At 46.5% G+C, this 26,577-nt stretch overlaps 2 protein-coding genes across 2 annotated transcripts in view; both read left to right on the forward strand.

Moving 5' to 3' along the window:
• LOC117058367 (sodium channel protein type 4 subunit alpha-like) overlaps positions 1-7,542 on the forward strand; it is an 81,889-nt gene extending 74,347 nt beyond the window's left edge. The window contains exons 24-26 of the mRNA XM_033169506.1: positions 559-663; positions 2,566-2,836; positions 4,992-7,542. Of these exons, the coding sequence (XP_033025397.1) occupies positions 559-663; positions 2,566-2,836; positions 4,992-6,361 (1,746 nt within the window). The 3' untranslated portion in view covers positions 6,362-7,542. The remainder of the gene's footprint in view (positions 1-558; positions 664-2,565; positions 2,837-4,991) is intronic.
• Positions 7,543-19,824: 12,282 nt separating this feature from the next.
• LOC117057968 (B-cell antigen receptor complex-associated protein beta chain-like) lies at positions 19,825-24,355 on the forward strand. The gene is made up of 4 exons (XM_033168809.1): positions 19,825-20,158; positions 21,834-21,952; positions 23,336-23,377; positions 24,239-24,355. The coding sequence occupies exons 1-4, from the start codon at positions 19,825-19,827 to the stop codon at positions 24,338-24,340; spliced, it is 597 nt and encodes a 198-aa protein (XP_033024700.1). The 3' UTR covers positions 24,341-24,355.
• The last annotated feature ends 2,222 nt before the right edge of the window (positions 24,356-26,577 follow it).

Raw genomic sequence — 26,577 nt, forward strand, 5'->3', positions numbered from 1 at the left:
ATAGACTGAAGTGGTTTGGCAGGGAGAAGGGAGAAGATGGCCAAAGTCATTTTTGGGACTGGGCCAGTCAAAGACCGCTACGGAGCAGGGCTTAGAGCAGCCGGTTAGATAAGTCTTGGGCTATTTAATTAAGCTAAGGAAAGGCGTAAGGCCACAATAGAGTAGCCTGGCAACAACTGGGACATTTCTAGAAATCCAAAGCTCTCACAGGACACTGAAGAGTGAGTTAGCATCATTTGGCAGGATGGAAGCGAGGGGAAGCCGAGAGACAGACTGACCGACAGAGGAAAATAAACTAGCACGCGTGAACAAGGTTTGGGTGTTTGGAAAAGATGGAGGCAGTCAAATGAAACGGATGAAACTCTGTAAATCCAGCCCAGTTACCATCGCTCAGCCCCATAAATTGAAAGGCAGATTCTGTGGTTCACACTGAGCCCTGGAAACTGGGTGTGAAGTGGGGCTGCCAATCAAAGACTGTGGAAACCTTGCGTGGGTCTTGGGCTCACTGCAACGAACAATTTCCTCCCATGTCTAATAAGTTGTGATTCCCTTTTTTACTTTGGAGGAAAGGATATCTTCATGACGGAGGAACAAAAGAAATACTACAACGCCATGAAGAAGCTAGGCTCAAAAAAGCCTCAAAAGCCCATCCCGAGGCCCCAGGTATTTATTTACTTAAATAACGAGAAGCCAGCTTTCTGGTCCAAGGTAGCCAACAGTAACTGCACCATAAACCACAACATAACACAGTGCACCGTGACGAAGGCTTGACTCTGGCATGTTGTATGATGTGTTTTACGGTTGTACAATTTTTCAAAGCACAAAACCCAACAACGTACTAGAATATACAGGTGAAACTCGAAAAAGTAGAATATCGTGGAAAAGTCCATTTATGTAAGCAATTGTTTTCATTAGCTACTGGGGTTTAATATATGAGATAGACTCATGGCATGCAAAGCGAGATGTGTCAAGCCTTTGTTTGTTATAATTGTGATGATTATGGTGTACAGCTGATGAGAACCCCAAAGTTGAAATTGTTAATTTGGGGTTCTCATCAGCTGTACGCCATAATCATCACAATTATAACAAATAAAGGCTTGACATCTCTCGCTTTGCATGTCATGAGTCTATCTCATATATTAGTTTCACCTTTTAAGTTGAATTACTGAAAGAAATGAACCTTTCCATGATATTCTAATTTTTCGAGTTTCACCTGTAAATCGGGATGAAACAATTTCCAAGCCACAGCAGTAAAGCAATAAAACTAGCAGTATGTGCAGAAGACCCATATCAATTTAAAGCCAGTGGAAACGGCGCATGAGAAATTATACCAAGGCAACTAATGCAAACATAATTTGCAGCAAGTGCAGCCGCAGTATTCCCCTGTTACGATCGAGTGCCTTTTTGTCCATTGCATCGAGAGATCTCGAATTCTGGCACCCACAGAGCCAGAGTTGCATGATGCCCAATATTCATTTGTTCACAAAAGGTCAGTTTCCTTATACAATTCATAAGAGTCTTATTCACAGGTTCACCATTCTGCTTTTGGACCAGTCAGGGAATTTGTATCCTGCTGGTTCTTAATGACCACAGGCATCTGTTAAAAGTGGTCCTGAGAACGGCTTAGGAAAGCCAAAGGAGGCAAGTGTCCGTCTGAAAGGATCAGAGGACAAACTTTCAATTTGCCACAGAGCTTTTTGCCCTTCCTCATGGTTCGGGCAGTATAAACCAACCTTATGTGCCTTTATTTAACAGAAGGCTCAGAATTTAAAAAACAAAAACAACTTCCTTCCTTCCTTCCTTCCTTCCTTCCTTCCTTCCTTCCTTCCTTCCTTCCTTCCCTCCCTCCCTCCCTCCTTCCTTCCTTCCTTCCCTCCCTCCCTCCCTCCTCCTTCCTTCCTTCCTTCCTTCCTTCCCTCCCTCCCTCCCTCCCTCCCTCCTTCCCTCCCTCCCTCCCTTCTTCCTTCCTTCCTTCCTTCCTTCCTTCCTTCCTTCCTTCCTTTTCTATCCTGCAGTTCTTCCAAAGAGCTCAAAGGTAGTGAGTAATTCATGGGTTGTTCTCTATGTTACTTTTATAGCAGGGTCTCCGCTGTTGTTGGGCTACAACTCCAGCCACCCCTGACCACTCGTCCTGCTAACTAGAGATGATGGGAGTTGTAGTCCAAAAATAACGGGAGACCCGAGTTTGGGAAACCCTGTTTTATAGCAACCTCGTTGGCTTGATTAGACTGAGAGTTGGTTCCTTGCCTCAAATCATCTCAGTGAGGTTCCTATTCAGCCAGCGGTGTTCCCAGACCAAGTCCAACACACTGTCCTGTTATTCCACACGAAAACGTTTTGAAGCACACACACACACACACATACACTCTTAGATCATGTTCCATTGGGTTGGATGCTGGGCGATTGAGTATTTCCCCATTTCTTTGCCCGTTTGAACGTTCTTGTGTGGGGTTTTCTCCTCCATTTCTCTTCTCTTCTCTTCCCTCGTCTGTCTCTTCCCGTGTGTCTTTGTCCCTTTCCTGTGTCACTCTCACACACCTGTGCCTGCCTTCCACCCTACTAAAGAACAAATACCAAGCGATGATCTTTGACTTTGTGACCCAACAAGCCTTTGATATAGTCATCATGATCCTCATTTGTCTTAACATGGTGACGATGATGGTGGAAACAGACGACCAAAGCGAAACCAAGATAAACATCCTCTTCCAAATCAACCTAATCTTCATTGTCATCTTCACGTCCGAGTGCTTCCTCAAGATGGTTGCCCTGCGGTACTACTTCTTCACAATCGGCTGGAACATCTTTGATTTCGTCGTGGTCATTATCTCCATCATAGGTGAGGGAAATGTGAAGGTGGCAAATGGGCAGCATTTGGGCCTGCTCTCTTTCTTAAAAACTCTTAAATCTGACCCCAAAAAATTGTCCAGTAGCACCTTAGAGACCAGCTAAGTTTGTTCTTGGTGCTATTGGACAATTTTTAAATAATTTTTAAATATATTTTGACTTCGTCAGACCAACACGGCTACCTACCTGAATCTTAAATCTGACAGTAGGCATAATGGGGAATAGTAGGCCAGAGGCGTTCAGAAGAGTAGTGGAGCTAACATAGGAGCGTCTTTACCACGTTCAGCCTAGAAGCACATTTTTCTCTCTTTAGAGAAATCTTATTCTGTAGCTCAGCAGTGGGCAGAGGCGCCAGCTTCTCCAGCCGATCTTCAGAGGCCCGGTGTGACGTCGCCCGATGTCCCAACGTCCTGATACCTTGATGTTGCACACACAACATTGTGTGACATCCTCTGAACGTTGAGGGGGCCTGGTGAACAAAAACCGGGGGACCAAAACTTGCCTCAGCCCCTAGGAGTTGGCACCTGTGGTGGTGGGGAACCTTCAGCCCGTGAGCCTGCCGGGCCTCTTCATTTGTCTGGCAAGGCCACTTCAGTTAAGTGAGGCCCACCTGCCTTACACCTGACATCAGGGATATGTGCGGAGCAGGTAAAGACACAGCTGGGCCAAAAAAAGGGTTTGTAGACACCACCAATCATCCGGTGAGCAAACACCGCAAAGCCCTGTGCGTACTTTGCAAGGGGCAACGATCAGCTGACTGGCGGGGCTGCAGACAAGATGGTGGCCCCTGCTTCTGCGGGGATGGACTAGGAAACTGGCACACACAGCCGAATCAGGCAGGATTAATCCCCTTTCCCCACCCACCCTCTGCCGATGATCCAATCTCCCAACAGCTGCTGTCGCCACCACCACCAATGTCAGGCGGCAGAGGAACCAACCCCCACGGCGGGTTGTCAGGAACGGATAAGACAAGGAAAAGTCCTTACCACCTGCTTTTTATTGAACATTCACAGAGAGAGGCTTGGGAATGCTGCCTCTCAGAATAATGGCATTGCCCCGAATGAGTCTCCACCCGCTCCCTCTCTCATGTGTCATAGCTGTGGGTGCTAAAAAGTGCCCTCTGCCTTTGAGCTCTTTGCTCTCCTACTTTCAAGGCTCTCTGGGAGGGGGGGTCTGGAATGCTTTCTAAAGACGCTGAGTCCGTCAGCTGTCTCTCCCCTGGTGCTTCTTCCTCCTCCTCTCCCATTATTTCCCAGCTTTCCCCCTCATCTGCCTCTGAGCTGTGACCTCCCTCAACCCCCTGTTGTAATTCTGAACTGTCTTCTTCTTCTCTGGAAGGGTCAGACTGGGGAGGCAGTCTCCGCCATTCCTTCTCTGCCCAGTCCCTGACATCACCTGGTGGACAGGTGGGTGTGGTTTGAGCAAGATGGGCTCATGACCCATCCAGGTGGGCCAGGGTTGTAGCAGGAGCCTGAGGTTCTCCACCCCTGCATTACACCATCAACAATTTATAAGCTCATAGGTCCCTATCAGGCAGATTGTGGTGTTTTAAAATGTTGTTTCCTTTTAATTCCTTTGTGCTTCTTTGTGCCTTTGACATCTCAGTTTAGCTTGCTGTTAGAACAAAAGACAGAACCTTTTCTACAGTATTTTATATTATTATTATTATTAATACCAAGTGCTTTTTCTGGGGGGATGCAGGGGTACGCATACCCCTAAACATTTTGTGAATCTTTGTACTTTTGTCCATTTACTGTATTTATTTTTCACAATTTGAACTATAAAATGGTGGTTTTCTTGAGTCAAAATGAGAGTACCCCCAAAATTTTTTTTAGGAAAAAAAGGGACTATTTATACCCCAGCCACTCTGGATGGCTCCCAACTGAATATTACGATAAAACACGATAAAGCATCAAACATTAAAAACTTCCCTAAACAGGGCTGCCTTCAGGTGACTTCTAGAAGTCAGGTAGTTGTTTATTTCCTTGACATCTGATGAGAGGGCGTTCCACAGGGTGGGTGCCACTACCGAGAAGGCCCTCTGCCTCTGCAACTCCATTTGCTATTAACAGTTTTTAAAAACGTTATCTCTTTGATGATGGACAAGAGGTTCTGAAAAAAATGACGTCTTCCTAACTGTCTTTCAGGACTTGTCCTCTCGGACATAATTGAGAAATACTTCGTATCGCCCACCCTCTTCAGGGTCATCCGCCTGGCCAGAATTGGGCGTGTCTTGCGGCTGATTCGGGGAGCCAAAGGCATCCGGACGCTCCTCTTTGCTTTGATGATGTCGCTGCCGGCGCTCTTCAACATTGGCCTCCTCCTCTTCCTGGTCATGTTTATCTATTCCATTTTTGGGATGTCCAATTTTGCTTACGTGAAGAAGGAGTCTGGCGTGGACGACATCTTCAACTTTGAGACTTTTGGCAACAGCATCATCTGCCTTTTCCAGATCACCACGTCGGCCGGTTGGGACGGCTTGCTGAACCCCATCTTGAACAGCGGCCCCCCGGACTGTGACCCCGAACTGCAGAACCCTGGCAGCCACGTGAAGGGTGATTGCGGCAACCCTGCCATTGGCATCTTCTTCTTCTGCAGCTACATCATCATCTCCTTCTTGATAGTGGTCAACATGTACATCGCCATCATCCTGGAGAACTTCAACGTTGCCACAGAGGAGAGCAGCGAACCACTGTGTGAAGACGACTTTGAGATGTTCTATGAGACTTGGGAGAAGTTTGACCCCGATGCCACGCAGTTCATTGATTACGCCATACTCTCGGACTTTGCGGACACCTTGCAAGCTCCGCTGCGGATCCCTAAGCCCAACAAGATCAAGCTGATCACTTTGGACTTGCCCATGGTTCCTGGGGATAAGATACATTGCTTGGACATTCTCTTTGCACTTACCAAAGAAGTGCTGGGGGACTCGGGGGAAATGGATGCCCTAAAGCAGTCCATGGAGGAGAAGTTTATGGCTGCCAACCCCTCCAAGGTCTCCTATGAACCCATCACCACCACACTGAAAAGGAAGCAGGAGGAGGTGTGTGCCACCAAAATTCAACGGGCGTTTCGGCGGTATTTATTAAGGCGGTCGATGAAACAGGCCTCTTACATGTACAGGCACAGCCAGGATGAGGAGACCCTGCTGGAAGGAGCCCCAGAGAAAGAAGGATTGATTGCAAAGAAAATGAATGAAATATATGGGTCTTCGGGCTCAGAGGTAGACATCCAAGTGTCTCCAGAAACGTCCCCACCTATCGAACTCAAACCAGTTGCCAGCGCAGAGGCTACAGATGACCCTAGCAAAACCAAGAGAGAGGCGGATCGTGGGGGAAAGGAGGAAGGCGACCCCAGCAAAACGAAAGAAGCGGAGGATCCTGGCAAAAAGGAGGAAGGCGACCCCAGGAAAACGAAAGAGAAGAAGGAAGATCCCAGCGGAACAAAGGAAGACGATCCCAGCAAAAGTAAAGAGAAAGGGGGCACCAGACGTGGTGTGAAAGAGTCGTTTGTATAATGCAAAGCACTTTTGGCCAACTGTCAATTGGCACCCAGATCCAAAAGACTTCTCTCACAGGGGCCCTTCCAAAATCATGTGCTGTAGTGAGCTAACCACCTTCTCTTGCCAGGTTCCCGGTACTCAGCTCAACATCGTAACTTTGGAAACAGAGCCTCTTCTGGTTTCAAGTTGGGTTTTGTTGTTGTTGTTGTTGTTGTCCAAATTCGCCACAATGAGCAAAGATACCTTATTTTTCCCTCATGAGGTTTATGTGAATGATCTCTGTTGCAGGTGAAAAGAACAGGTGTTTTAGTTTAATGGTAGGCGACGTCCGATGTCACATGTTCCAGGGCCAGTTCTGCTTTCAGTGCTTCCCTACTAGCATTTTTAAGAAGTCTTGGAAGAGTCAGAAGAGAAGGAAATGGACAAAGATGCAAGTCTTCATAATTTCAGTCCTGCCACGTTCAAGCTTAGGCATGGAACCAGAAGACCAGTTTTAAGGAACTCAACCAGAGTTGTGTATATGCTTCACTTAAAAAGAAAAAATGTATGAAAAACTGGGTTTTGTGGCCTGAATCAATTATGCAAATTTTCCTGTGGCTGCATATTCTGCATAATTCATTCTGCTTGTCAGGGGTGAACAAAAGTCTTGCCTCTGTATCACTGGCATGCAACAGACAGGCACACACACAAAAAACTTTCAGGCTTTATGTTTGCAGCCTCAAGGCCTAGATACCTGCTTGCTTTTTCAACGAAAGCGGAGGTTTTAAAGATGCCGAATTCAGGGCACAATGTCAAATTCTGTGCCCATGCGATCACGGAAAGTAGAATGCACAGAGCCCTGGATTTAACAAGTGTTATCTGGCTGGACAAACTTTGTGAAAACTTCTGTCTTCAGCCATTCTCGCCTGCTTTTCCAAAAGCAGTGAAGAACTGCCATCTGTACTGGTTCTCAGATATTAACATCTGCATAGGGTTCTGTGGCTGACTTCTTATGAAAAAAGGAAGTATTTATTTATGTTATCTCCTGGTAACAGACTGATATGCAATTGGCTTAGGATTGTTTCCAGCATGCAAAGGTGAGGTGAATGGAGCTGAATAATAATTGAAATGAGGGGACAGTTTGGTGAACAAAAATCCACAATGTCTTAAAAAAAACAAAAACTTGCTTCAGCTTTTTCCTTTCAGGTATTTGAAAGGATTCACAATATATTTTTTTGTGTTAGAAATGGTTTAAAGTGCAATTAAGAGTCTTAACCATTTGAACTCTCTATATTGTTTATTTTTTAAAAGTAAAAAATAAATAAATAGCAAAAGTAATGTGCTGATCTGTTCTCAGGGTTTAATGTCAGCTTTAAAATTGTTCTCATTCTCTACCAATCACCTAGGAAGTTGTGCTGCGCTTTTACATAGTACTGTATATTCTGTCCAGAAATGTGGGCCGTTTTGCTTCTCCTCTCCCTCCACTCCACCAGTGGTGCATTTGAGTAATTTTAGATTCATTCTTCTGCATGGAGTCCTGGACTTCTGCCCCAAAGTCCTGTCTTGACGGCACCACTGCCCCACATTGCCCCCCACCCCAGTCCACACAGAAGGCAGGGTATGGCATAGAAGCTTGGAGTCTGCATGGTTTCTTCCCATGTGCAGGGCTAAGGAAAGGGAATCTCAGAGACTGAACCGCAGGGACCTGCTATCTGGATAACCCAATAGTTTCCTGAACCAGCCCCCCAGAAATACAAAGGCAAGATATTCCTGGTAAACATCCGTTTATATCAACTGCACCCATGCAAGAAGATGTTCCCAGTGGCTTGTGCCCTCAGCCCAACCAGTTTAAATAATGGGAGAGACATGAATATTTAAGAATTGAAACAGTACTGGTATTTGCTACCCTCTCTCAGCCCTGCATCACTCCACCGAATCTGACAATAAGAAATTGGTTTATTTGTTCTGTTTGCCACACTCTACCTCTGAGGCAACCATGATTGCCACCTTTTAGAAACAGTATATTGGGCAGTGTGGGTCATTGACCTCCTCCTGCAGTTGATCAAACTTTGAAAAGGCTGCCACCCACCCAAAAAGGGAGGGGAACTGCAGTTTTGTTGATGTAATAATCTAGTCATAATAATAATAATTTATTATTTGTACCCCGCCCATCTGGCTGGGTGCCCCCAGCCACCCTGGGCGGCCTCCAACAGATATTAAAATACATTTAAAATATCACAGGTTAAAAACTTCCCTAAACAGGGCTGCCTTCAGGTTATAAAGCTTTTGTTTTATTTTTTCCACTTGCAGCGATAGATAGATAGGTAGATAGATAGATAGATAGATAGATAGATAGATAGATAGATACCGGTAGATAGATAGATAGATAGATAGATAGATAGATAGATAGATAGATAGATAGGAAGGACGTGGGTGGCGCTGTGGTCTAAACCACTGAGCCTTTTGGGCTTGCTGATCAGAAGGTCAGCAGTTCGAATCCCCGTGACAGGGTGAGCTCCTGTTGCTCTGTCCCAGCTTCTGTCAGCGTAACATTTCGAAAGTATGCCAGTGCAAGTAGATAAATGGGTACCGCTGCAGCAGGAAGGTAAACGGCGTTTCCGTGCACTCTGGTTTCCATCATGGCGTTTTGTTGCACCAGTTTAGTCATGCTGGCCACATGACTTGGAATGCTATCTGCAAACACTGGCTCCCTTGGCCTGAAAGCAAGATGAGCACCACAACCCCAGAGTCGCCTTTGACTGGACTTAACCATCCAGGGGTCCTTTACCTTTTTAGATAGATAGATAGATAGATAGAGAGATAGAGAGATAGATAGAGAATCTGCACAATTTCCTAACCACTAAAAAAAAGTGTGCAAATAAAATATCCCCCAGAGAAGGCTCTCTGAGCAATTTCAAATAGAACTAGAAAATGGCAGGATGTTCTGACAATGGAAACATTGAGGTTAATAGAAAATTAGCCATCATCCCTTGACCCATGAGGAGTGAGTGGATAGGTGGTTGTCATCCTGTGGACTTCTAACAATTTGCTAGATAGTGGGTATGTATAGAGCAGTCGGTTTTGGTCCACACGTACAGTACAACCTTCTCTGCAGGGTAGAGTCCAGGAGAAACCAGTTCTGCTTCCTTCCACCAGATGGCAACTCTGCACAGCGTCACAAAACCACCACATCACCTTCCCCAGAGCAGCTTTTAAAATAACACACTTTGGTCTTAAAGTATAGATGGCACCGAGGAATTGTTTAATTGGATTAACTTGCATAGGGCCTGAAATATTTAACTCTCCTTCCTTGGAGGTTTTTAAGCAGAGGTCGGATGGCCGTCTGTCTCGGATGCTTTAGGTGAGATTCCTGCATTGAAGGGGGGGTTGCACTAGAAAGATGACCCTTGGGTTGGGTCCCTCCGTGATTCTGTGATTCTAAGGGGGGGGGGTAAGAGGGAAGGAGTACCGGCGCTGGATTTGGAGGCAATTTCATCTGTCTTCTGAGGAGTGGAGCAGAGGGGAATCCAAGCACACACACCCCACCGACAGCAGAACCCCAAAGCACTAACTCCTGTTTGTATACACGGTTGTACACACCACAGGTCTAGTGCACAAACTAAGACCGCACATGGCACCCTAATAAGGTCAGCCGTCCTCCATGCGTTTATTGTCCTTTTAATGCATGTGCCGTGGCCTTCCTGTTACCATCCCACACAGCTGGTTTGTGTGCACCCAGTGTACGTTTTGCACACAGAAGGCTTTCACTTTATTATGATGCCATTCCTTGATATTCTTACTCGACACATCCCTGAACTGAACCCCGGAACTGCCACTAGGTTCTGGGTTTAAGCTCTGATGAACTGCACCTCAAGTCTTAATAATGATGATAATATTAATAATAATTTATTATTTATACCCCGCCCATCTGGCTGGGTTTCCCCAGCCCACTCTGGGCATCTTACAGCATATATAAAACATAGTAATCCACCCCAAATCCTTCAAAGCTGGTAATATCTGGAATGCGTTTTTAAAATTTAGATTAGAAGCCTAGCCACCTGAAGCTTTACAAGCCAATTTCAGGTAGGAAAATGCACTTTGGAATTTATTTATTTATTTGCACCCCAAAATAACTCCGCGTCTGTCTCGGCGTCTAATCTGATCGCCCAAAATCACTGGTTCGGTTTTGCACGTGCCTTTTGGGGAATGAGAGAAAAACGCTGCTAATGGATACCTGGCTTATTGCTTGAGCAAGGTGAATCTTTCTCCCAATTAAAGGTAATCTTCCTGTCCCGTCCCCTTCTCCAAGCAGCAGAAACTACAGCTCTTTCGGGGCATCTTTCAGGATTGGATGCCTGCATGTTAGACAGCGGAGTCTTGTTGGGGATGTTTCTCCTTCCAAGTGGCAAAACTGGAGTTTCCCAATTGCCTACTGGAAAATCTGATTTTTTTCCGCTGCTCCACGGAGCAGGGGGCTGTCCAGGAATTGTGTTACCTGAGACGAGAGTTTTCTACTGTGTTTACATGTGAACAGCTGTGGAAAAGAGGACTCTACTCCATTTCAAATAGATTCTGTTGCTTGTACATTATGTGACACTCTGTGATAAAAAGAAAAAGAAAAAGCTTTAACTCCATAACATTGTGCAATGTTTTCTTTGTACATTTCTTAAAATAAACTGTAAATGAGCTATTGTTACATTCAGAACTATATGCTGGTTTTCTTACAAATGCTTCCACCCGCACCTGCCTGCCTTTCTTGGTGTTTAAAAAGAGAAAGGGGGGTGATGTGGCTTAAGCCTGCTTGCTAAACATGCCCCCCAAATCCTTTCCTTCTCAATAGGTGAAGAGCTGCTTGCCATTATTTAGATTTGAGAAAGGGAATATCTGTTCATACTGTTACAAAAGTTGGGTGCGACCACCCACACTTCGGAAGAATCCCAGGGCGGTTCCAGGCACTCACCCAGGGTCTGTGTTCCTTTGGAAAATCAAGACACGTTGGAGACTGTCGTAGGTTTAAGAAATATGGTTTATTCACCTATAAAGCTAAATTTCAGTGTGCATGGAGGGAGTCCAGATCTTACAGCATGGTCATTTCAAGACCTTGTACAGCCTTGGGAGTCCAAAGGACCTCTTCCAACCGACCTTCAGCCAGCCTGCCCAAGATGGATCCCAGTCTTTCTTCCTCCTCCTCCTCCTTCTAAAAACTCTCTTTTCCTGTCACCTCAAACCCAGTTACCCTGCCCTCCTTTCAAACCCCCAGTCTCTGTTCGCACCTCAGAGCAACCTCTCTTGCATTTCCAGTTAGGCTCTCTGTGGCCTTGAATTGTTTCCTAACGGCCCTCGCTTGGCCAGGTCGTTTTGCATGGGCTAGCTCAGGAATTCCTCTGCAGCTTGTATTTCCCCCTTCACATCCCAAATAATCAAAATCCAACCATTTATTAATTCCTAGGGTTTAGGGGGATTCCCGCCCCGCAATCTATAACAATACTGAAATATTTATTCTATTTATGCTCACTTTGCTGCTTTGCATCTTATGGGCTGAGCCCTGGAACTGAAAAGAAATCAAGCCAGGATGGGGCCTTGGAGTAAGTCCTGCATTTGGCACATGCTCAGAGACCTTCTCTTTTTTAATCGTTGAAAAAACATCACATGCTTCTGGTGCAAATGAAGCATTCACTGGTGGGTATCTGAAATTGGGGGGGGGGGGTTACTCAGAAGTACAAGTACTTCTAGTAGCTATGGGGAAGGGCTTTGCCACATCGTAACTCTGTTTCCCATCATGTTATTAATCTCAGCCCTCAGGGGTCACCTGTGTCTGCTCCCCTCCCAGGTTCCCTTTAGCTGGCTAGAAGAGCGAAAGGAGAAGAGATACGTCACATTAACAGGAATGCACAAGTATTTCTTTTTAAAAACAAATACCATATGAATTTTTTTGGGGGGGGGGGGAATCACAATCAGATTGGTTCGGAATCCTAACGCTGCAGCGTGGCCATAATTTAGTCATATGACCATATTTGAGCTTATTTTTCAAACACTGAATATGCAGTTCCCAGCAAACAACGGCAAATACTTGCACCGCTCTTGAACTACCTGAATGGATCCAAGTCATAGCCATGCATGATATTGTGGGGTTTCCCCCCCTGCAATAGTCATAGGGTTTAAAAAAATAAATTTAAAAAAAATCCAGTCTTCCAGCAAGCATATTTGCAGCAGAAGAGTGCTGGTCTCAGCAGCACTAAGGAGCAACCTTACACAAACATCCAGACCATACATTTCAAGCTCATGGCTCCCCGCCTCCCAAAAAAGGATCGTGGGAACTGTAGTTTCTTAAGGGTGCTGGGAATAGTAGCTCTGCCAGGGGTAAATGATACATGCCAGGATATTTTACGGAAGCCACATGTGTTCAGTGTGCTTTAGGTGTATATTGTGGACATATGTCCTCTTTATCCAGGACACATCCTCTTTTTCATGGGTAGAGTCATCATAGTGATCTATAGTTAAAAGCAGAAATAGGCAAATATGTCCTCATTTTTGCTCTTCAAAATATGGCAACCTACGTAGTCCAGGGTTTCCCAAACTTGAGTCTACAGCTGTTTTGGGGGGGAACTATAATTCCCATCATCCCTGACCACTGGTCATGCTAGCTAGGGATGATGGGAGTTGTAGTCCAACATTATCTGGAGGCTACCCATCTCTACCTTAGTGAGTTTGGATACTGATGAAAGCCCAGCTCAGGGGTCAGCAAGGTTTATCTTGCCTGGGCTGGATCGGTCCTGCAGAGATCCCTCTGTGGGCTGGATCACGCGTGCCTGCGATTTTCGGCGCCTGTGCAGACGCAATTTCCACAGAGGCGAGTCCCCACGCTGCGCTTCACCGGTTTAGCGCAGCATGCAAACGGGCATTTTGGTTCGGGGCCGGCTCGTAGGCCGGCCAAACAACCTCCGCGGGCCGCTTCTGGCCCATGGGCCTTAGGTTGCTGACCCCTGGTCCAGCTCTACCCCCTTCTGGGAGCCAGCTTTGTGTGCTACAATACTTTTTAAACAAGCAAGGTGAGGTCACTTCAGATGTACACACAACTGTGTCCTTATGGTCTTCCTGACAGGCCTTTTTTGCAAATTCATCCACGATTATCTGTTTTCTCCACTTGTGGGAACAGCATGTCCTTGTAGAACATTAATTCCAAAGGCACAGGGCTCATCCCAGTAGAACATCAGTTCCAGGCAATGAAATGACGGGGAGAGAGATCCATATTTGATCGGATGCAACACTTGCTTGCTGCCCCAAAGATGGCAGTGTGAAACTCGACTCTCTGTTGAATATGAATGAGTGGCGAAATGGCGCACAGAGGGGAAGGGGGTCACATTGCCGCCCGTTCCTCTCTGTGTGTCAAAGCGGCACTACAGCAGGCTGTCCGTATTAGCGCTTTGTTAGGAAGGAGCTGCCTCACGATGACAAAACTGCTTCCGCCGAACCGACCTCACAAACAAGCCGTGAAGATGAGCCTCGGCAGGCTTCCAGAACCGACAGAGGTCCACAGCTTGGCCCTTCTGTGGCTCTTGCATCCGGCTATGTCGGAGAAAAACCTGCTGAGGAAGACTAGCAACTGATGCACAGACAACAGAAAGAGAAAAACCGGAACCTTTCCGTGTTTTGGAATGGACTGCCATGGGAGGTCCACAATGCCCACAGAGAAGATAACGGGCTTTAGATCAGGATTAGACGAATTCATGGAGATCGGATCTGTCAGTGGTCAGAAGCCATGACAGCTAAACGGAGCCTACATGCTCAGAGGAAGCCTGCCTAGACCCTCCAACATTCCTCAGGTGAAAATAGGGACATTCCATTCTACATTCGTATCATCATCCCCTATAAATGCTTATTGCCTGTGGAATACAGCTGTACCTTGGATCTCAAACACCTTGGCTCCCGAACAAATCGGCTCCCGAACGATCAAAACCCGGAAGTGAGTGTTCCGGGTTTTGAACGCTTTTCGGAAGCTGAACGTCCAGCGTGGCTTCTGTGGCTTCCGATTGGCTGCAGGAAGCCGCGCCTTGGTTTTCGAACAGTTCCGGGAGTCGAATGGACTCCCAGAACGCATTCTGTTCAAGAACCAAGGTACGACTATGGGAAACAGACAGGTCTGTCTGAGCTGCCCCAGCGGCTGTTAGCAAGAGGCGTGTGTAAAAATGTATTGGTTATATGTGGGATCTTTAGATGATATATGGTAAAACCATGAGGCTTCCATCAGCCCACCTTGGGCATCAGAGGAGGGACCTGCCTCACTTCACAAGGTAGCACTTCTGTGCCAGCAACGTAGTCTCTATGGTCAGCAGCTGGGACCACCAAAGGGCCCCTGTGTGCCTGCAAGAGCCAGGGCCCTTAAGCCACTCCTGCTGTCACCATCTGTCAGGGACCGTGCTGAGGAGAGCTGCACTGAGGAAGAATGGTGGGAGCCACCCCCTCCCCCTGACCCTGACTGAATCTCTCCAGGAGCAGGAGGACAACATAGATTTGGAACAGCGGTTTGCAGAGGGGCATAGTTCAGAAGGCAGAAGCTGGGAAATACTGGATGGGGAACAGCTAGCAGAAGAAACACTAGAAGAGAGAGAGTTCACAATCTCTGGATAGCATTCACACCCCTTTTCCAAAGTAAAGGAGAGCTCAGTGTGGTGTAGTGGTTAAGAGCGGTAGACTCGTTATCTGGGGAACCGGGTTTGCATCTCCACTCCTCCACATGCAGCTGCTGGGTGACCTTGGGCCAGTCACACTTCTCTGAAGTCTCTCAGCCCCACTCACCTCACAGAGTGTTTGTTGTGGGGGAGGAAGGGAAAGGAGAATGTTAGCCGCTTTGAGACTCCTTCGGGTAGTGAAAAGCGGGATATCAAATCCAAACTCTTCTTCTTCTTCTTCTCAGAAAGTGTCAGAACAGAGGGTACAAACTCAGATTACAAAACATAGGAGTGACGTAGATTAATAGGGACGGAGGCGCGAGTGCCCCTTAATTGGGAGCACCACCATTTCTAGGAGATGTGTTCTTTGTTCTCTCACTGTGATTATTAAAGATTCTAACTGGGAAGGCGTTCCTTCCTTTCGTTTGATCTTCTTATTCTACTGCCATGGGGGGAGGAAACCGATTCCCCAAAGCCTGACACTGTCACTGTTGTCAGATGCGTTGAGCGGAGCTGAGGACTGCAGCAGTGGCAACAGGAATCTCTCCCCTCCCCTTGGGTCCCACTGTGCCACCATGAGGGACCAGGCCGTCTCCTCCTCCTCCTCCCTCTGCCTCCAGCCAGTCCATGACAGTAGCGTATGGTGAGGAATGTCACATGCATACAAACGCACACACTCCCTTTCCTGTTATCTTCACACCAACACCAGACTGGACAAAGACATGGGGGTGTAAATTTGATTCAGTTTGCATTTAAAGCTGAATCTCAAATTTGCATGTTCCGAAACAATATGAGAACCGAATCATAGCTCAAAATTCACCCAGATTTTGCAACATCAGGTTCCCGAGCAAACAAGCCATCCAAAAATGAATACATTTGGGGAAAGTGTGCATAAATGTGTGTGTATCGCTGAAAATAATATACAAGAATGCATTCCGGGGGGAGGGATTGTTTGCAAAAGCATGCACACTGTATGCAAAAAAATGAATTTGTTAGGTGAAATTTGCACTAAAAGGCTGGAGAATGTTCACGAGGATTTTAAAGCAAAAATGGCAGATTGCTGCAGAAATGTGGAGCACTAGATTCAAAATGGAGGAAATGAGAAATGGAGAGAACCAAAACTGACTGATCCTTCCAGCCCTAGCTGAAAGACTGTCCCTTGACTGAGGTTTCTCAGTGAGCTTTGCGGCTGTGTGGGAGTATGAGCCTGGGTTTCCCTGCTCCTTGTCTAACACTCTTAAATACCACTACACTTCTGTGTAAATGCATCTGTTACAGGAGCAGTAATACGCCAGGCTGGGGAAAGGTCTCTGTCCCAGCTATATGCTTAACCTACCAATGGCCGCTTCTCCATGGCAGTCCTGTCAGTCAAACTGGCCACCCGTGGCAGCCCCTGGTCACATGACAGAGTGCGCCCTGCCCAAAGGGTCTGCCTCCATCGCAGCTGCATTTACATGGGCAGGAAACAGAAAATCGGCAAGGGAGAAGCCTCAGCACTTTCAGTTTTTCAAAGGCAGGACTGAGAGCTGGTCGTGTTTTCACCAGGTCTGCAACTAGGTTCAAGTTGGCATCTTTAACTGGCAATGGCTCCTTATTTCCTCCGTGTCTGCGGAGTGTTCTTGGTGATGCTGGGAACCTGCTCTGTGGTCACAGGTATGGCTTCTTTTCTCTTGTCTTCTATTCCCGTCAGTGAAATGGGCCTGTCGGTTTATTCAAAGTGTGACGACAAGTTGAGGGGACAATGTGCCTGCCTCAAGGCAGATGTTGCTGGACTCCAGTTCCCAGTCAACATAGCCAATGGTCAGGGATGAAAGTAAGGGCATCAACTCCTTGGGGTGAGGCACTTTGGGGGCCCCTATCTTTTTTAGGGTGCTGGGCCCCCCTCAATATTCAGAGGGTCCCATGCCCAACGTCAGGACACTGCATCGAGACCCCTCTATCGTCTGGAGGAGCTGGCCTAGCAACATCTGGAGGATTACAGGTTTCCCCCCCTGGGTAATTTCTAAAAAGAGAGAGATACTAGGCCTCAGGCCTGCCTAAAAACTCAAGTTCTCTCACTGTAAATCAGCTGGTGGGGAGGCCCTTTGGGGTATTGGATGGTTCCCCCCCCCCCGCAGTAAATTGGACTACAACTGCTATCATCCCTCACCACATTTGGGGGTTCTGGGTTTGCAAAGACTGCTGTGGGCAGGGGACTCAGCTAGACTGGTAAAGGAAAAGCGATTTAGATGCATTGTACATGCTGAACCTTTTGGGCTTCCTGGTCAGAAGTTCAGCAGTTCGAATCCCCCATGACAGGGTGAGCTCCCGTTGCTCTGCCCCAGCTTCTACCAACCTAGCAGTTCGAAAGCACGCCAGTGCAAGTGGATAAATAGGTACCGCTGTGGCGGGAAGGTAAACGGCGTTTCCATGCGCTCTGGTTTCCATCACAGTATTTTGTTGCGCCAGAAGCAGTTTAGTCATGCTGACCACATGACCCAGAAAGCTGTCTGTGGACAAATGCCGGCTCCCTCTACCTGTTTTCCCTGTTTAAATTTACGACACATTTAACTGAAACGCTTCTTTGATGTGTCTAGATCAGGGGTCAGCAAACTTTTTCAGAAGGGGCCAGTCCACTGTCCCTCAGACCTTTGGGGGGGTGGACTATATTTGGGGGGGGGGAATGAACAAATTCCTATGCCCCACACATAACCCAGAGATGCATTTTAAATAAAAGCGCACATTCTACTCAAGTAAAAACACGCTGATTCTCGGACCGTGGACTGGCCCCCTGCTGAAAAAGTTTGCTGACCCCTGGTTTAGATCCAGCCAAGGTCTGTCCACGTAGGAAGCCTAACTCTGTAAATGGAGGAGCAAAACAAGAAAACCCAACCGGGTTACAGGATGTGTGCAGGAGAAGAGTTGAGTGTAGGAACTGAAAGGGGGGAGATGCTGGGCTAGAGAGTGGTGAACTCTTCCAGTTGTGTTGAGCCCTCTGGGCGCTTTCCAGTTTGGAGATTTAGCCCTAGAAAAATGGGACCAAGTTTATGAAGCTGTCATCTGTTGCACTATTAGCTCCTTCAGCTTGTTGGGGTCCTGAGTGGTTCCTACACCTCCCCAACCCGCTCCTGTTTGGACCAGACAGGTCTGGGACCAAGATGGGACCTTCTGCATTTTGCTTCAGGGTGAGGCTCCCACAACACCCCCTCAGCCCCAGATCACCTGAAACATAGTTGTGCTAACTGGGGATGGACTTTCACAGAAGCAAGAACAGGAGGAGTGGCTGTGTGTGCAGTGAGCTCCGTCAACAAAAGAGTGCAGGACTTCCTGCACACCTGCTTTGCATTTGCGGACAAACCTAAAATAAACCAGTGCCTGGTTATAAAACAAGATGCCCGTGTGTGTGTGTGTGTGTGTGTGTGTGTGTGTGTGTGTGAGAGAGAGAGAGAGAATAAATTCATTTAATTTTAAACAACTCGTGAATACATGACATGATTATTATCAAGTTTCCAAGAAGATAAATAAATGTATCCAGGCACACCTTCTCCTGGAATTTATGCTTCCAAAACCTCATAAGCAATACCCAGCACTTTCAAAATCTATTTGTTTGCTTGTGGTTTTCTCTTCTGTAATATGTATGTTTTAATAGTGCCACAATATCCCATCTTTTTTTTAAAAACAATCCTGAGGCTAGAGGAGCATTGCTTTCCCCCGAGCTTTGGCAACGCTTATTCTTGCAGCAAATAATAAATGTAAGATTAGCATCTTAGAGTAGAGCCCTGTTTGGAGAAACCCAGAAAACTAAAATGGACCGCTGCACCCCTGCTTACCTACCTACCCACCCACCCACCTACCTACCTACCTACCTAGGTGTTCTGCCCACCCCATGAGTTTTCTAGGCTAAGACTGCAATCCTATACCAGAGAGTAGGTCTTGTTGAATTGAACAAGGTCTATTTCTCAGCAGGTTTACTGTGGCAGCCATCTTCCAACGTTACTCATGGGTAGGTGGGGTGGCTGAGCATTTCGTCTCACCCCAAAAGTTTCATGACCCCTTCTGCCCCCGCCGTCACCATATTGACCATAAGTTCTGCAGTGGGGAACATGCTTTACACATGAACATTGCAAAAGGAGACCCCATGCTTACAGAAGATTCCACCTAAACATTAGGAAGAACTTCCTGACAGTAAGAGCTGTCCGGCAGTGGAATTTGCTGCCAAGGAGTGTGGTGGAGTCTCCTTCTTTGGAGGTCTTTAAGCGGAGGCTTGACAGCCATCTGTCAGGAATGCTTTGATGGTGTTTCCTGCTTGGCATGGGGTTGGACTGGATGGCCCTTGTGGTCTCTTCCAACTCTATGATTCTATGATTCTAAGTCTTCCCACTACAGACGTTATGGCGATTACCGTGGGGCGGCTGTCACCCTTTCTGATCTTTTTTACACAAGTGACACTTGAAAAGGGCAGCTGTAAACCTGCAACGCTCTTAAGTCTGAGTGAGCCCCAGTTTGCTCAGCGCCGCTAACGTCTGAGCAAACGTGCCGTTGGAAGACTTCATGCACTAAACCGCTACGCTGCGGGCTCTCAGTCAGTATTGCTGTTTCGTGGGCTTGGGACGAAATAGATCGTGCATCTGCATCACACTCTTTTGCTAAAACCGCAAGCCAATGAGAAGGAAATAGCTGGACGTTATTGCCTTCCACTTTCCAGTGTCGGTGCAAAATTCTTCAGGGTGCTATGCAAAACGAATGCTAAAGCACCGCCGTAAAAATTACATAGAAACTGTAAAACTGTTTCATCTGAATGTTTAAATGGCTCCTTTTCAAAGTGCCTTTCCACTTCCAGCGGAGAGGAACATGACAGACCGCAATGACCCAGTGGTGGAGCTTCGTGCACGTGCTGTAGTTTCTGAGACGCCGACGCGTATACGCTTCATCGCTGCCCGGTGGGGCAGCCAGGTGTCCTTCAGGTGCATTTCCAGCTCTCCAGCAAATTGGTACAAAGAGACAGAGAAGGGCAAGCATCAGGAGATGGTGAACACTTCCAGAGTCCAGGTGTTGAGGAACGAATCGATGGTCCTGATGCACATCCGAAAAATCCAGCTCACCGACAATGGCATCTACTTCTGTGAGAACAACAAGACACAAAATAGTCGGCAGCAGTGCTGCGGCACTGAATTGCGAGTCATGGGTGAATAGCTTTAATTTGCTTCAATACTCCTTTTTCCTGCTTTCAAGGTCCTATAATCTGTGGCTGTGAGTAACCATGAAGCAGGGCTCTCTGTTAAAGTCTGCTTTCCCTGGGCACAGACCCTCCAGTGAGGGTATAGTGGTTGAGCCAGTGTGGTGTAGTGGTTAAGAGCGGTAGACTCGTAATCTGGTGAACTGGGTTCGCGTCTCCGCTCCTCCACATGCAGCTGCTGCGTCACCTTAGGCTAGTCACACTTCTTTGAAGTCTCTCAGCCCCACTCACCTCACAGAGTGTTTGTTGTAGGGGAGGAAGGGAAAGGAGAATGTTAGCTGCTTTGAGACTCCCTTCAGGTAGTGATAAAGCGGGATATCAAATCCAAACTCTTCTTCTTTTCTTCTTCTAAGTGTCCCTATTTTCCAGGGACAGCTCTGATTTACAGAAGGCGTCCCGGTTTCTGATTTGATCCCAGAATGTCCCACTTTTCCTTAGGATGCTCCTATTTTCTTTGGCGAAATGTTGGAGGGTATGGAGTTATCCAACCCCTGAGCCATCTGAAGGCAGTTCTGTATAGGGAAGTTTTTTTAAAAAATGTTTAATGTTTTATTATTATTATTTCTATGTTGGAAGCTGCCCAGAGTGGCTGGGGCAACCCAGTAAGATGTGTGGGGTATAAATAGTAAAATTATCATTATGGAATGGGATGTCCCTATTTTCGTCAGATTCATGCGGGGCACAGTCACATATTCCCAGGAAAAGGGTATTGCCTGGTATCTTGGATTGTTTCTGATCCCATTTAGAGGCCCATCCTTGCTCTGTTCATACAAGGGTAGGATGTAGTTAATGAGTCTTGTTATTGGAAGCCCAGAACACGGATGTCCATTTGTGCAATGGAGCTTTCTTCCCTCCTCCTGCTTTGCCCTCCAGAATTAGCTCCGGGGAGGTGAAGGGGTGGCTCTGGGACAGAAATTGGCTCTGGGTGAGAACCCTCCTGTGGAGGAGATGGGTGGGTTTTTTCCATCCGGCAAGCCACAATGCTTACACTGACAGAACCATCACCGTAGCACAACACTGGATTCCACCAGAACCCTGGGTGCTTATGCAAATGCAAACCACGCCCACAGTTGCACTGCATTGTGGGCTGTAGTGTTGGTGCTGAACTCTAGAGCCCTAAACGGCCTTGGTCCAGTATACCTGAAGGAGAGTCTCCACCCTCAAAGTTCTGCCCAGACACTGAGGGCCTTCTGGCGGTTCCCTCGCCAAGTTACAGGGAACCAGGCAGAGGGCCTTCTCGGTAGTGGCACCCGCCCTGTTGAATGTCCTCCCACCAGATGTCAAAGAGAAAAACAGCTACCAGACTTGTAGAAGACATCTGAAGGCAGCCCTGTTTAGGAAAGCTTTTAATGCTTAATAGATTATTGTATTTTGACGTTCTGTTGGAGGCCGCCCAAAGTGGCTGGGGAGGCTCAGCCAGATGGACGGGGGTATAAATAATAATAATTATTATTATTATTATTATTATTATTATTATTATTATTATTATTTGCAGTCTGTTGTATATTATAGCAGGGAGCTGTTCCCGTTCAAAGATGGAAAGGAAACCATAGTCACATTGCAGCCAAAGACGACAGACCATAGGCTGAGCTAAGTAATGAGCTTATGTTGTCCTCGTTCTTAGGTATCAGCACATTTCAGCAAGTGCAGAGTCGAAACACCCTGAAAGATGCCATCATCGTGATCCAGTCCCTTCTTATTGTCCTGTTTGTGAGTGTCCCTGTGTTTCTAACTATGGGGAAGGTAAGTGAGTTGGACCCTCCTGTGGAAATGCCATTGCTACAGCGCAATGATGTAGCCCTAACATTATTTCATTCCTTTTAATAGCCAGCTTTGGGGTTTTTTTGTTGTTGTTTTTTGAGACATTGTGCGTATACAGCAGTAAACACAAACAACCCATTTGCCACAAGGCCATAAAAACCGGCACGTAGCAAGTCTTTTATGGTTCAGCCTGCAAGTAGCATCAGCTCGATCAAACTGGGAAGTCTTAGCGTATTGTGTCTTTAATATTCGGTTGGAAGCCGCCCAGAGTGGCTGGGGAAACCCAGCCAGATGGGCGGGGTATAAATAATAAATTATTATTACATTATAGCGCTGTTTCTTGACTGCGTGCAAAGCAGAGCCAACAGACGACGGCCACTGGGGAGCTGGTTCCACAAAATCAGAGCTACTGTGAGAGAGGACCTGTTCTGTACTTTCCCAAGTCTCACCTCCCATGTAGAGAGACTGGGCTTTTTCACAGAGCCTCCATGGCTAACCCTATTGGGTAGCCACTTCTTGTTTCTAGCATGGCATTGGAGAAGTGTAATAGACAAGAGATCAGATGCTGGTACAGATATTTAGGATAGAGCTTTAATGGGTGTCAGGTCCCAAGAGTTATCAGAACCCCAGGGGGTCTCTCACCCACAGTGACCCCTCTGGTGGGTTCCTTACTCAAATAATTTAGTTGCTCAGTTTCATCATAGGACTATTCTGTTATGTACACAGTCCTTTCTTCTGTCAATCTTTCCTCTCCTTTTTATCCTCTTAGTAGCTCGCCACGGCAGCTTAAAAGCCCCAGCCCCTTTTTCCCTATTCCTCTTTCCTTTCCCCTAAACTTTGTCCTCGCTGGGGCCATGCAATTTTCCTCTGTCGTTCATCCCTTTCCCCCTACACTTCCTCTGTCTTCTCCCTTTGTGTTTCTCTCCTCCTTGCTCTCCTGGCTTCCTCTGTGCTTCTCCTCTGTCATTCTTGTCCTCCTTGGAGTCTGATTGTGCCCACCAAAGACCTCTTCGCAATGGGTTTAGCGCCTTCTCTAGATATACTGATTAATCTGAATCACCTATGAAGTCCCATGAAACTGTGTTGCTCGGTAGCGTGCATAGGTATCTTTTTAGACCATCTTCAGCTGAACAGGTGCAAGTCTGGCTCCAAGTTTTTGTAGGCCTTTGGGCCCGCCAGCCCTGGCACTGCCCCTTCAGCATCATCCTTGGCAATTTCCCCAAAGCCCTTGTTTGAGACAATCCTGGTCAGTTACTCTGCTGATTCCGACGCAACAATGGCCAAGGTGAAGGATGCTTCGCTAGCAGTTCCTTTTCAAACAGAGACTGAACAGCTTGGAATAATGTGATGCTATTTCTCCTTCAGGGTGATGGCAAGGATGCACCGGCTGAGGACCACACTTACGAGGTGAGCAACAGAGTGAGGTATTTTCAAAATGGTAAAGCTGGAAAGTGGGGTAGTCCATCTTTGGCAGGAGATTGGAGAGAAAGTATAGGAATTCATTCAGACATCAGCCAAGGTAGGGGCAAAGAGAGCCTGGCTAGAAGCTGTTGGTGGAGCACTGGGTTCGGATAAGAGCAGAAGTGTTTATCTTGCAGAAGTGATCACTTACTGGTCCTTGGGGGGGGGGACAGACAGTATACGTGTGTCAGCATCTTCACACAAGTGAAAGAGAAAAAGGAGGAGGCCTAAGTGAATGGGGGGAGACAATGGTGTTTGTATATGGCATGATCTGTGTTCAGGTGACTGCTGAGTGCTTTAAAACAATTGTGTGCCTGTTGTCTGGCGAGAGAGAGAAAGAGTTCGCAGAGAATGGACATAGGGAAATATATTGCAATCCAAAGCCGTACCTGTAAATTTGTGTGGTTCTGTAATGTCATTCAGATCCAGCTTTTTCATTGGTACGTTTGAGGAAATTGGGGGTGGGGGTGGGGCAATCCAAACCAAAGCAATTACAGCAAATCATCCCAAAAATATTGTCACAAATATGAAAATCACATTTGGTTCATAATTATTACGAATCATACATTTCTGTGATTGTGGGGTGGGAAGACAGAATGCTGGTTTTTGCCCCTTCTACCTGCCGCTGCCCGCTGATGGTTGCCACCTGGGTGCATTTTGGCCAAGCTAAACTGTATTCAGGTGTGCAAGCCATTGCTGGTGATTTAAAAGACAGTGGGTGGTGAATTTGTATTTGTCTGGGGACAAGAGTGGATCCCTGCCTTTGTATTCAAACTTTTTCCCCTTTTCCCTTTTGCTTCTTTACAGGGGTTGATGGTTGAACTAGCTGATACATATGAAGACATTTGTACTTACCAGGACAGAGTAACGGACAAGTGGAATCTGGGAGAGAGTCCAGGCGAGGAGTGAAAAGTTTTGCAGCATCTTCGGCAAGGTGTGCCACACCTGAGTTGGCTACAGTGCTCTTGATGCAGCTCTCGCTTGCTTGCTTAGCTATCATCAGCCGAACTGCTAGATCAAATGTGGTACTCCTTCACTCCTGATTCCTTGGGCATTGGGTTTGCTGTTAAGAGGCACCCAAAGCTGGGGTAGCGGCAGACCCTATTTAGATAAACTCCCCTCCTACCCTCCCCATACAAGAGGAAAACACAAAAATTGTAAATAATTAAATCTGAGGGTGGGTTTGATTCTCACATAAGTTTTTTTTTTCTAACATCAGTTTGATAGCCATAAATTTGCATTCTAATTTGAATGGGTTTCCTCCCTCACATGCACACATCCTCAATTCTTGAAGCTGCTAGATTTAGGGTGGTTTTTAAAGGAAAGCTGGATATTAGAAGTGTCAAATTCAGTAAGCCAATACCAAACGTAGGGATGGGGGGAGCCATTCAATTCAGTTCTCATTTAAAGGTCAACCAATGTAAGCTGCATGTTCTGAAACAATACACAAACCGAAACACAGCCATCCCTCAAAAGGCATGCAGCTCTGAATTTTGCAATGAAGTTCTCCAGCCAAGTGATATGCAGAAAGATGCATAGATTGGTGGAAATGATATACCACAACACATTGCCAAAATGTTCATAATAGGCTAAATTGCAAATAAACATGTATATTAGGAGCAATTATCCTAATTTAATAATGGGTGGCACTGTGGGTTAAACCACAGAGCCTAGGGCTTGCCGGTCAGAAGGTCAGCGGTTCGAATCCCCGCGACAGGGTGAGCTCCTGTTGCTCAGTCCGTGCTCCTGCCAACCTAGCAGTTCAAAAGCATGCAGTGCAAGTAGATACATAGGTACCGCTCCGGTGAGAAGGTAAACGGCATTTCCGTGCGCTGCTCTGGTTCGCCAGGAGCGGCTTAGTCATGCTGGCCACATGACCCAGAAGCTGTATGCCAGCTCCCTCGGCCAGTAAACCGAGATGAGCGCCGCAACCCCAGAGTGGTCTGCGACTGGACCTAATGGTCAGGGGTCCCTTTACCTTTAATAATGGAATAATAGAAAAGTGAAATAGAAAAAATAAATATTAAATCGAATCTAAAATGCTAATAAATTGACGTGTGTGAAATTGTGGAGTCCCAAATAAAAGTTTGGGAAAATTATCCCGAACCAAACATTAGTACTTTAAAACTAACCAAGAAGACATTAAGCTATATCACACAATCTGTTGAAATGTCCTGTCATTTGGCCAGGACACTCCATATTTACATCACCTTTATGACCCCACCTACACAGAGCTCTTTCCCTCGCAAGATTTAATGTACCTCAGAAATCAAATGCCTTGCGACTCGAACATTTTGGCTCCCCAACGGCACAAACCCGGAAATGAGTGTTCCAGTTTGCGAGCGTTCTTTGGAACCCGAATGTCTGACGTGGCTTCCGTGGCTTCTGATTGGCTGCAGGAGCTTCCTGCAGCCAATCAGAAGCCACGCCTTGGTTTCTGAACATTTCAGAAGTCGAACGGACTTCCGGAATGAATTCCGTTTGACTTCCGAGGTATGACTGTATTGCTGTTTGCAGTTCTGTAAGGTAGATTTTCGAAAATCCCATATTCTGAAAGGTACTGCCTTTGTGGCACAAATCAGGTCGAATTTATCACACATGTTTTATTTTATTGCCCATTTTATGTAAAAAATAATAATATGATAAGTATTTGGGCCCTTTATTGAAGGAGGAGATCTTTTTCACAAAACTCTTCCAGCGTGTCCTTTCTGCTGAATAACTGTAGGAATGACGTTGTGGAGAATGTGGCAAGATTTTTGTGTGATGCCATGAAACTATACATCCTGGATAGCTCTGTTGGTTAGAGCATGGTGCTGATAATTCTAAGGTTGCAGGTTCAATCCCTGTATGGGACAGCCGCATATTCCTGTATTGCAGGGGGTTGTACTAGATGATCTTCAGGGTCCCTTACAACTCTATGATTCTATATCTATATCTACATCACTGTAGGTCCCAAGAGCCACCTTTGTATCTCACGATGTCTGGACAGCTTTATCCTAAAGTATCTCCTATTACGACTCGCTGCCAGTGTTGTGTTTTGATCCATGTATACCACGCACTCTTTGTATGCCAATAAAGGAGACTGAATTGAATTGAATTGAGGAGTCCTGTCACCAAAGCTTCAGTTTCACAGCTCAGACTAATCT

Source organism: Lacerta agilis, chromosome 14, assembly GCF_009819535.1.
Source record: "Lacerta agilis isolate rLacAgi1 chromosome 14, rLacAgi1.pri, whole genome shotgun sequence".
NCBI classification, from domain to species: Eukaryota; Metazoa; Chordata; class Lepidosauria; order Squamata; family Lacertidae; genus Lacerta; species Lacerta agilis.